This window comes from Solea solea, chromosome 3 (genome assembly GCF_958295425.1).
Source record: "Solea solea chromosome 3, fSolSol10.1, whole genome shotgun sequence".
In the NCBI taxonomy this organism is placed as follows: Eukaryota; Metazoa; Chordata; class Actinopteri; order Pleuronectiformes; family Soleidae; genus Solea; species Solea solea.
In genome coordinates this window covers 18,089,146-18,101,469 of record NC_081136.1, presented here as the reverse complement: position 1 = coordinate 18,101,469, position 12,324 = coordinate 18,089,146, and the positions used below count along the sequence as shown (strand labels likewise).

Genomic DNA, 12,324 nt, shown 5'->3' with positions numbered 1-12,324 from the left:
TAACAAAAGGAGAACAGTTGTGATCCTAATGTACTCTGCAGTGCATTGCACTACAAGCACTGTTCATGAGAACATTCGCTCTAATCAGCTATGTCGAGATACAAGGTCTGATAGCCTGGTGTCTGAGAAAAACATTATTTTACATTGCTGCAAACCACCGGAAAGTAATATTTGTCCATTCCATACAAAAAAGTGTGAATGTTCAAATTCAAAATAAGTATTTCACATGTGAGATGTGGAATGTGGTGGTATGGTGCATAACAAGCAAATCACCAAAGATCCTGAGGACAGTAGAGGTGGATCACTGCTATAAAACGCAATTGACACTACCCAGTCGGCGTTTATGGGGAAACGTAATCGCATTTTTACACTTTTCGCTGATGTTAAAGTGTGTATGTAAAGTCTTACTGTATTTTAAGACACACTGTGACAACCTTGATTTTATTTGGCAAGTTAGGGGCACAATCATTGTAAGTTTCCCTTAAGTTTCCCCCTTAATTGCTGACCAGGAAGCTGTGAATCTGGATGCCAATTTCAGCATTGTTACAAACTCACACACACACTAATTAACTTAAATATCTTGTTTATTTGACATGTTTTTATTGTGAAGTGTAAGTGCTAGTAGAATGAGGGAAAGTTTGTCATACATTTGGAATAATGTACACTCCAGCTGTTGACATACTTGTGAGGTGTTTTATGGATTGGATATATTCAGTCTGTGATATATTCTGCAATATATTGCTCAGTCTTTGTGGATTGAAAGTGCACAGTGAACTCTTAAACACTGGACATGTGTAGACATGTAGATGGGTTGTCATGAGTTAACACATGTATCAGTTTGTGTTTGAGTTCTAAATGTGAATTTTACCACACCTGTTGAAATAGCTGCAAAGGGCACAGTTAAGGGAGAAGCCGTACTTACTATCTGCATGTCACTGATGTTTAGTTTCATCCCCTACTAATTTTTCGCAGCACAGGAAGTTGTTGCTGATGCTTGAGTAGCAAGTCTTTCCACCAAAGGGACCTGTATGCAGAGCAGTTGTAGTAGAAAAGCCAATAGGAGCAGCCTTTCTGTCTGATCACGGGGCATTACCTCAGCTTTTTCAAACTCAGAAACTCTGAGGATTCCATGATATCTACCACTGTACAAACCAGGGATGTGCGGTCAGGGTAGGCAGGTGAGGCAGAGCATCATCATGAAAAGTAAAAGACAGATACACAGAGCCACCAAAAACAATACTTCGCTCCCACTCGGTGGGGTGACCAACACATGTTCTCCCCGTGTGTGCGTGGGTTTTCTCCAGGTTCTACAGCTTCCTCCCACACTTCAAAAACTTGCAAAACGGGGATTAGGTAAATTGGGCACTCTAAATTGACCATAGGTGTGAGTGTGAGAGTGGATGGTTGTACTGTCAGCTGAGATTGGCATAGCTCACATAAGATAACTCACTCTTTTCAAACAGTCACAATAGGAAAGATCCAAGATGACTTTCCTTCTTGGAAAATAAGGAGAACTTTTACAAGAAAGTGACCAAGAGTTTTGCGGCAAAGGATAGGCACATGGACTTTATTTAAAAATAAAGGTAAGACCATAAATTTCATCCATCCATCCATTATTTACCGCTTTATCCTCCACTGGAGGGTCGCGGGGGTTGCTGTGCCAGTCTCAGCTGACATAGGGTGAAAGGCTGGATACACCCTTGACGGTTCGCCAGTCCATAAATGTCAGTTTTAAATATACAAAAAAAGGGATCAGATCAAAGAAAAAAATCAATCCAATATTTAAAAACTACATTTTTTTTTCTTCTTCTTCTTATCCTTTTGTTGTGCTGATGAGATACGAAACAAAACCAGTAGTCAATGTGCATGCTGCCAATTTAATAGTGAATAAGCAACTTTTTAGGGTTAAATTATTTGTAAATCTGACTGAATGAGTCAGTGCCTCACCAGCCATGAACCTCACTGCCAAAGCTGCTTCTTTTGCCATTCATAGCACTTTATTGTATTATTTTTTGTATTTGTTTCACAGTAAATCAGTCGCACATACTATTTAATTTTTATCCATAGACATGTTGCTACGCTGTTGGTGTGGGGGTTGTAATCGACTGGCATTTCTAACAGTGGCTAACAATAATGGCTAGCCTGGAATACGTTTGCATCCATGGGTTTTCTGACTTCTCTGCTACTCTGGAACACTCCCAGCTCCGTCTTCCGATGTAAATGAAATGCTGCATGAGTGTCAGTATCTCATACAACCATATCTCAACTATCCCTTTAATCCAAGGTTTGTACACATTTGTCATGCAGACAATGAGTCACCAGTTTATCATTATAATGAAGACAACATGACATTCATCAAACTCTGTAACTTTATAACATGTACAATGCAAAACCTAAAATAAAATAAAAAATGCAGGGTTCATGAGAAGAATTTCCCTGTCACACAACCATGTATCAGTAAAGAAAGAAAAACAGAGCAGGAAAGTAATTATAAAAAACAAATAATGGCCAAGAACCCACAGTGCGGGGACAAAGTTTAAGATATGAGTACAATTCAAGAACAAAAGGTGTCCACATTACTGCACATACACTAAAAATAATCACCAATAATAATCATCCAGCTAATTAGAAATAAGCTTACACTTACTGATCTGTCAACAAATGCTAAGTACATTATAAAGCACAATTTGGTGATATTTCTAAACTCAAACAATGTCTGTGGACAGTTAATCAATTCGGAAAACCATGTGACATAATGCAGTGAGAAGAATTTCAAAATGTCTTTTTTGTACGGCATTGCTTTCTCCTGTATTCATCAGTAAGGCTGTGTCTGTACAGATGGTGACAGATCATACATTAAATGTTCAGAAACCTGTGATCGCACATTGTACAGCAATTCTCTTGGTCAGACACATCTTGGACACTCACCAACTAATTCACTGGCTGTGAATTATACAGAGTTTTTCCTCCTGTGTTCTCACATGTGCTCATTAAAAGTTTAATATTTAAGATATGACTAGGGAGGTGGCAAAGGAAGTTTCCAGCTACTTCTGCTGACCGTTACACTCAACTTCATGAATATGTAAGGACTTCAGAACATGTCTGAAGACAGCTAAAAAGTGTGCTGATAAATCCATGTGAGCAATCGCTGTTGGTTTGTTTTCATTTGTAACATCTTGAAAAATAAAGCAAAATTGCTATATGCTAATGCTAAAACAAAGGCTAATGTAGCTGGTCTAAACACATGGTTGTTTGTACAGTCCTGCTTCAGAGTTCACCGGTATCGTTGACATGACAGTTGTAACAAACAAGACCATTTAACAATTGTGGGGAAGCCCGAGAGCAAATCCTACATTGTGTTACTTTAAACAGAAGTGCAGCATTTTAAATATGTAACACATTATGTATATACAACATGTACAACAAAAACAAAAAATCGACATGATTACATCACATTTTCAGTCATGTTGCACAAGCTAACTTTCAAAATATGACTAGCAGCATACCTGCACACCTGCACCTCCTGACATATATTCAGTGCTGCCATTGCCAGGAACCAGTCTGACAAACAAATGCACAGATTACTTTAGCCATCAGCAGAAGGCTCACCCAATACAATCTACTTCTACATCTACACTCTATCTCCCCATTAGACAGCGCCTTTTTGTGTGGAAGCTGAAGTTTGTCGATTGCTCACTCTCCCACACCAAAGTGCATATAAATATAATCATAGTTTTGAGCTTGTAGGGTACACAGGAGCTGCTGGTCTCCTGCTGCCTCATTTGACTTCCATGAAGTTTGTGTCACTCACATAAACCTGAATGAAGGATTTTAAAGTTAACAGATTTGAACTGATTGACAAATGCAACACTGTTGTCATGTAAAATTGTAGATTTTCTCCATGGACATTGGTCTGAGGAGTAAATTATGCAAATTGAAGTTTCAGATAAACTTTGTATTTGAATTACGGTTGTTTAATCGCAGTGAATGGCGATAGGTGGCAGTGGGTGGCAGGACATGAGAATAACTGGACACCTTGAGGTGAACAGTAGTTAATTAACAGTAAGTATTGTATTAAGTTTTATAACTTTAACCCTTTAAGAGTATTAAGTAACAGTAGTTACTTCTGAGATGACGACATGACACCAGCAATGAAAGTAAAGCACCCCGAACCTCTTATTAACCTTCTATCTTCTTATGGGGTGAGTTTTCATTAACGTCGTTAATCTATGTTACGTTAGTAAATGTTTTTTCATGCTGGATGCTGTCTTTTAATGATGCACTCTGCGTTTCAGAACGTTATGTGGCTACATTGTTATTAGCTATAGCTCAGTATTTTTGTTTTAAAGTGCAAATGTTACGCACATCAAAACTTGTGTTGATCAGATGATCGTATTATAAGCTGTAATGGGAGCATGTGAGCATCTGCGATTAATATGAATAACAAACCAACCTGATGTGCAGGGCCGCTGCTAAGCATACTTGGTCAGAGGTATACAGAGCAGCAGCTCTGCTGATGTGCTTGAACAATGTGTGAATAACACAGCTTTGTGTATGAAGTATTAACTGTGATGCTAATGATTTAGCAACTCTCTATAACACTATATAACACCTATAACACTCTATTTAGCACATCATCATCATTCAGCTCATTCAGTAACAGACTGAACCATCCACACCAATACAGAGCCACTTGGATGTGTTTTATTTTATTTGATATTAGAAATGTATATGTATCTTTGATCCTTCTAACTCTTAAGTATTTTTAATATTGTTTTATGTATTGTTCTGTGTAGCAGTGTAGCTCACAAAATAGTATATGTGCTCCTGTTTCTGTGATGAGAAGTAGCACATACAGAGAGGCGTGGCTTCACTGACAGTTAGACCAGGAGCGGGTTGGGCTATGTAAATGTGATGATTCTGTCTCTTGACTCCCAGAAGGTATTTGAAGCTAAAATTCTCCCTAAAGTAGTTTGAAGAGAGCCTTCATTCAAATGGCCACATCTTCTTCAAATATTTAGTGTTAGACATTGATGAAAAGCGTAGAAATCACACATTCATAATCTGTAAATAACTCAAAATGCCCCTCAGCCTACTTGTTTCTGGTTTTTCCATGGCTGTGGTCACCTTTTGTTTGGTGAGTCTTTAGTTAAGTGGCAAAAATCTGATATTGTGTACCTGCTATGAGCTATGTTTTAGTGAGAGAGAAATGTGTCTCAGACTGGTTTCCAGCAGCAGTGATGGCAAAGTCAGCACGGATTATGTGCCAATCCCTCATACAACCACACTTCAAAAAAACACAACTATCTCTTGTAATCTCTGCTACAATGCTCATATTATACATTATATTATACTTTCTTTTCCAGTAAAAGGCATCTGTTAGTTCACCCACAATTCCTTCTGTTTTGTCACTTTTCTATATCAACTATATATCTGACTTTTGCTCTGTTTGTGTATGACGGACTGTTGTGCAATGCTTTTTTCTCCCTATTGTCCACCCCATCTTCTCTCCCTCCATCCTCTGCATCCTCTCCTTTTCCCATCATCCTCAGTGGCAGCAGAAGGCCGCCATGTTGTTGTTGTGTGTTGCTGTCCACAGTCTGGCAGCAGTGGGCTCCCCCTTTGTCTTTAGTGAGAAAGTAAAGGAGGGCGTTGAGCCATGCGTTGAATGACGCCAAAGGCCTTGTAATCTTGTAGCACATGGAGACCATGGTCATGGTTTGACAGGGGACTCTCTTTGTCACTTTCAACAGAAGGAATATGGTTCTGGTGACATGAAAGGGGAGGAAACACAGAGCAAAGAGGAAGGTGATGGTGATAATGGTCTTGATGGATTTGCGTCTGCGGTTGGCATATGGGGAGCGGGCACCAAGGAAAATGGATATCCCTTCATCTCTTCTCACTGCTCTTGCTATCCCATTGCTTCCTTTTCTTTCTTTCCCAAAAATTGCAGAGCTTGCTTTCTCCCTTTTCTCCAATCCCTCATGTCCACCCCCTCTCGGACCTCTGTGAGATGAGGGCCGTGAGTGCAGCGTTCTAAATATAGTCAGAACGACATGAGAGTAACACCAAGCAATTATGGAAAAAGGCACAAAAAAGCCCAGCAAATGGAGTATGATGCCATAGGGCACGTAATCAGCAAACTCCTTATCTATGGCATCATCCCAACAGTTCTGGTACTCCTCAATGATACCTCCTAAATGACCATGGCTTCCATTACCATTAATCAGGGACATCTCGTAGCTTGGGTTGTCACTATTATTTACAGTGGCGCCAACTCCTCCCAGTCTTGTCACATGACCAGTCTGAGCAAACCGGAAAATGGGGCAGGTCAGAGCAAAAACCACAATCCAAACCAGGACACAAGTGCACTTGACGGCCTTCTTAGTCTCCAGCGAGATGACTTTCATCGGGTGGCAGATACCAAGGTACCTGTGGACAGAGATGCAGGTGAGGAAAAAGATAGAGCAGTAGAGGTTGAAGTAGAAGAGGAACCGGACTAGGCGACACATGAAGTCCCCAAAGATCCAACGGTCACGCATGATGTAACTGGCCACTAGGAACGGCAGCGACAGGCCATACATGAAGTCTGTAGAGGCCAGGTTAACCATGTAGATCAGAGAGGCGTTCCAGCGCTTGGTCTGGCGGAAGGAACGGTAGAGGACAACAGAGTTGAGTAGGATGCTGAAGATGAACGTGAAAGAGTAACAGATGGGGAGGAAGATGTACTTGTAGGACTCATCGATGCTGCAAGATGGAGGTGTGGTGGAGGGAGTGGAAGATTGTGAGGAGGAATTGAACATGTCATGGAGAAGTGAGACACTGATGTTGGGCAAATCCCCAGCACTGGTTGACATCCTGAGGTTTGAGGTGATTTTCACATGAGGAAGAATTTGAATATGGCTCTGGCTTGTACGTTTGGGACGCCGACAGATGTCTTCTCTCTCATCCTTACACTCTGTGCTATTTAGCGTCGAATTGTGTGATCCTTCACTGTAGATTTTCAGATGTCTTCAGATCCATGACTGGATGATCCTTGATGCCATGACTGGATGTTGACCTGAAGATAAAGAGACAAATTAGTTATCTGCCAGGTAAGATGATCACAGATTTTCAGGTTGTCATTGCAATCAATAGTATTTTACTGGCTGCATTGTACAAAATTACCAGTTGATGACTTTCATTGGTTATAATGATTCAGATTTTATTTCAGCTTGTTCCATTCACCTGGGACTCACTAAATTACTTAAGGTACAATTCTCATCTGGAGGTGGAGGTGATTAACATTGCAAGTGAGAGAGAAGTCCCTAGTTGGAGAACACTTCATGGCAAAATCTTTGAGTATTATAAGGACAAAACGGTGCTTTAATTGAGAGCTTGTGACACAGTCCCTGTCACATTCACATCTATGGTCAATTTAGAGCGTCCAATTTACCTCTGCATGATTGGGGCTTTGGGAAGAAACCAGAGAACCTGGAGTGAACCCACGCCCACAACATTAAACTCCATACAGAAAGATCCTCGGTCAAACTGGGATTTGAACCAGTGACCTTGTATAGTGACATGCTGCATACACAGGATGTGGAAATTATGACCCAGGCTTATACCTGACCACAGGTTACTCACATTGCCTATATCTAAATGAATCCATACAAGAAATGTTATGATAACCCTAATTTCATCCATTTACATCAAAGGTACCACTTCTACTGCTTCTAATAGAACTAATAACCAGAACCAGCATCTTTGTACCCACAACCCTTCAGTAGAAAAACAACTCACTCTACCACTGAGCTAATGACTGGGTACAAAGTGGGCATGGGCATGAAGTGGGTGAACTATGCAGGTTCCATATGGTTTCAGTAACATGGGCCCACATGGGAAGCCCATGCTGTCAAACATAGACAAACCCATGTTGTCAAATCATGGACAAACCCAACTGGACTGGAGATCATTCTGGGGGGGTGTGTAAAGTGAAAGGGTAGTATTTCCCACTACCCCACCTCCCTCCAGGATGTTGACTATGGCCATTGCACAATTTGTTTGACCTCCTGTTGTTACGCTACTGATTCTTAGTGCTTGTTTGCCTTCCTGTGTACAAGAGTATGCTGCTGATTCAGTGTCTTCTCACCCCATTAGCTCAGCAATAAGTAACTAAACTTGCCTGGGTGTCTTCATCACTCTATAACATCAGGTCTTGCTCTTTACATTAGTGACTGTAGACTGTCAGTCTGTAGTCTTTACAATCAGAAAACCTACTCTGATCATGCGATGAAGAAGAAGAAGAAGGAGAAGAAGAAGAAGAAGAAGGTATATGGTCAGTGCACAGTTTTCAGAAAAGCAGAATTGACTCTTAGTTGAAAAGGTCACCATCAGCCGTGCTGCTGCATGTTCAGCTCAACACACAGACAGGTGCAGCAGTGTGTATTAAGTGAGCCATCTGCAGGTCTTTACCAGCAATAGAGTTTAAGTAAATAGGGGTCATGTGTCAACAAGTAACATGACATATTAACAGTAACACACAAATATACTGGAGCTGTGCAAGGTGAGACTTGCAGCAGTAACATAATTCATGTGCGTGTATGTGTGTGTATATGTATATCCTTTATTTAACCAGGTAAAAGGCCTCATTGATATTCTATTCCAAAAGTAACCTGGCTAAGACAACAGTCACAGATTACAACAGCAGACACATACAACTGTCATACACAACAAATGAATGAATACAAAAGAAACAGGATTCTCTTTTATGTTATATGTTATGTCCATGTGTTATTCAACATACAGGAAATGTATACATTACAGAAATTAAATATACTTCTGCTGGTCCTTACATACTGTCACACCTTAAACCTTAAAGCCTTTTATGGGTTAAGACATGGTTTTGCAGTTAGGATTAGACTTGGATTTAGGTTAAGGGTTAGTATTACGCATTTTTGTTATGATGGTTAAGGTTAGGGGCGAGGGAATGTATTGTGTGTATGAGTGTCCCCACTGTGTGTGTGTGTGTGTGTGTGTGTGTGTGTGTGAATACATACATCTACATTCTTAGCTCAGTTTCATAAGTACTCTCAACATATTTGTTTGTTTTGATGCATCTCCAACAGTGAACACAGAGGAAGAGGAGGCGATGTGGTGGTGAGTAGTTTCAGCACCAAACATTGGAATTTTATGCTGTCACATTATAAAGGAAAAAAAACATGATATTTTCCTAAACCTGACCAAGTGTGCATCAACATGGTCAAAGCGATGGATGAGGTGTGTAAGTTTCAGTCACAGCTCACTGTCCTCACTGTCCTCACTGTCCTGCAAGAGGCCAGCAGGCTCGCTCTCAGAGAGAACATTTCAGGGTCACCCAAAAAAGCTTAAAGCTGTTGATGTTACTATTCTTCTTTTGTTTGGTCTTTGTGAACAGAAATGTTTGTTCATCTGAAAAGATGAGTGTCCCTGACTGAGGGGCAGGGACAATAAACATCTATCCTGTCACAGCTGAAGGCTTAAGGTTCTTGAGCAGTGGCACTGACTATATGCATGAGTGACACTTACACGCGCCTTAACTTCGGTCAGTAGTAGGGGGGAAGCTTGGACTTTTTAAGGTAACCATGGCAATTAAACCTTATGATATTGATCAAACATGTTTTACATTGTCTTTCAGTAGTTTTAGTTTTAGTAGTTCGCCCCCCGAGGAAGTCAACATGGCCTAAAATGAAAGAAGGCGTGGTGATGGGACAACACCAGAACACTGCTGCATTCCTCTGTGCACAGCCTCCGACATATTATATAATTCATCGCTGAATATTCTTGGTCATTTCTGTAGCCACTGACCGTAGAACACATCACACGCATCTTGGCTGACAGCTTAAAAGAAACAGTTGGGGGGGGGGCTTCATATTGAAAATCAGGAAGTGACTGTGCATATAGTCAATTCACTTGTGAACACTTTTACGATAGTATTATAGTCGATAGTCGATGGTCGGGTGGTCATATATCCAGATTTAGGGAGGACAGTATGAATTTATGATACCGTGACATATGTTTTGTTGTGAATAAATACAAATACTGTAATTAAATATTAAATTAAATATTTCTGTTCTGTTACACTTACATCATGATATGACGGCTGCGACAAACGATTATTTTCATAATCGATTAATCTGGTGATTATTTTCTCGATCAATAAAATATTTGTTGCTCCATAAAATGCCAAGTTTAACAAAAGTGGAAATGAAAATTCAGCCGTACTGTTTAATTTTTAAATTAAACAGTACGGTTAAAAATTAAACAGTACGGCTGACTTTTTGCAAAACTAATATGACAAAAGTGCTATTTATTTCTTTGTTTAGTGGCAGCCATCTTGAATCTGAGATTCCAAGTTGGAAATCCAAGTTCAGGGGGAAGAGTTCCCGAGTAAGGAACACCCCCTGACCTTGGAAACTCCGAGTTCCAACTACAAATGGAACGCACCATTAAACCCAAGAGGTTACTTCCGTTTTCCCTCAGCATTTGGAATGTGTAATGGATTTGTTCAAAACATGCAGTTCAAACCAAGAATACCCTTTTAGAGCAGCTCCCCGGTGTGGAACTGATTCACATGTTAATGGTTAATCAGACAACCTCTCTTTGATGTAATGAAACATTCAGACAATCATTTGCATCAGGTCATTTAGTAAAACCTTTAAATGACACATTTTAGTTGCTGACTATTCTTGATTTTTGGATTTTTGATCTAGGTTTTATACCATATTATAATTACATTGTCACTATTGCACCCGACTTTGAGTTGTTTTTGAATACATGTAAATGCACAAACAATCTTTCCCTTCACCCTTTCACTCTGTTGTCATAGCAAAATCAGTCAGAAATCTGTGTGGGTAATAATGTTTATATATACAGACATGACATTTAACAAGTGAAACCTACTTGGGGAGTTGTCAGGACCTGATGTTTACTTATATAGAAGTCTGTTTAAATTAGATTGCTCTTAATACAGAAATAAATGGCAACATTTGCTAAGACAAACGTACATTTAGAAGAGAAACATCTTAAAACATCAGGTTCAGTCTGACACAGTGAGAAGTATGTATTCAAAAATGCATATACAGTACATGTATATATATATGTACTGTATATGCATTTTTGAATACATACATGTATTCAGAAAAGTACTATGACAGAGGGTACATGATGTGTAGTTCAGGGTCCAGTGGCAACTCCATCCACTGCAGAATGTGGATTTTGATTCAAGACTATTTAAAAAAATAAGAATGTTACTGTTGCTGATATTAGGTGCAGGATAAGCTCACAGTGTCAATCCAAAAAACACTCAACTAAAAAACCTTAAATATATCTTAAATATCATTGTTACATTCTTCACTGAGACTTTCCTTTAAGATAAAACCACATTTTCCTCTTTTTAAATTTGTATATATATATATATATATATATATATATATATATATTTTGGATAAAAAAAAAATTAAAAAAAACACATTTGAATTATAACTTTTAAGGCCTGACACTATTGAGACTAAAAAAAAAACTTATCAATCTGAAGGACCATAAGAATGTCTCTTTCACATTGTGACATTTTGATAAAGAGTGCAGATTTGTTTTTCCTTTCTAAAACAGAGGCTAAAGCAGCAGTGTTAGTTTTTCCAGGAGCAGCAAATTGCTTCTGAGAAACCGCACACACTCCACAAACTCCAACCCAGGTGTATATGATCTGCCACAGAATTTATATTCAGTCTCATGAATTAAGATTACTGTTTAAAGACAATTATGAAACCAGTTCTTGATCGGCATGTTTAAAAATGATCCGCTGTGGACTAAAAATAACCTCTGTGTGGTCCTCAGACTGCAGCAGCAGCAGCAGCAGCAGCTCAGTGTTTGTGTAAATGGAACTGCATGCAACTCATAAATACCTACATCACTGCAATCTGCTGTCAGACAGGGAGAGCTTACCTGTGCCAGAGCTGACTTTTACTCCATATGGCGCCTGTTCCATCAGTCACCCATTGGAATAACCACAAGGAAATACAAAAAAAGAAATAAAAAATAAACCTCCGAAAAGGCTTTAAAGCTCTATGTCGGCTATCGCACTAACGTTTTTTTCCTGCTGATATAAAACAGTCCAACGCACCTGAGCTGTGATTAGTAGTCAGAGTTTGACGCCGTGTGAGGCAGTGACCTTGACAGTTGGACCTCTTCAGCTTTCACCCTTTTTTCTGCCTGCTTCTTTGAACAGTTAGACCAGTTTCTATGGTAATTCAGTCCCTCCCTCTGTCCCTCAGTGTCATCCAATTGTTCTTCCCGCTTCACCTGTCT

The 12,324-nt window shown here is 39.6% G+C and overlaps 1 protein-coding gene across 1 annotated transcript; it reads right to left on the bottom strand.

The window, feature by feature from the left end:
- Positions 1 to 1,800: 1,800 nt before the first annotated feature.
- On the bottom strand, positions 1,801 to 12,202 carry si:dkey-6n21.13 (P2Y purinoceptor 3). The gene is made up of 2 exons (XM_058625398.1): positions 11,962 to 12,202; positions 1,801 to 7,060 (listed from the first exon to the last, which is right to left on the bottom strand). Exon 2 carries the CDS (start codon positions 6,855 to 6,857, stop codon positions 5,409 to 5,411), a length of 1,449 nt encoding a protein of 482 aa, XP_058481381.1. The 5' UTR covers positions 6,858 to 7,060; positions 11,962 to 12,202; the 3' UTR covers positions 1,801 to 5,408.
- Between the last annotated feature and the right edge of the window lie 122 nt (positions 12,203 to 12,324).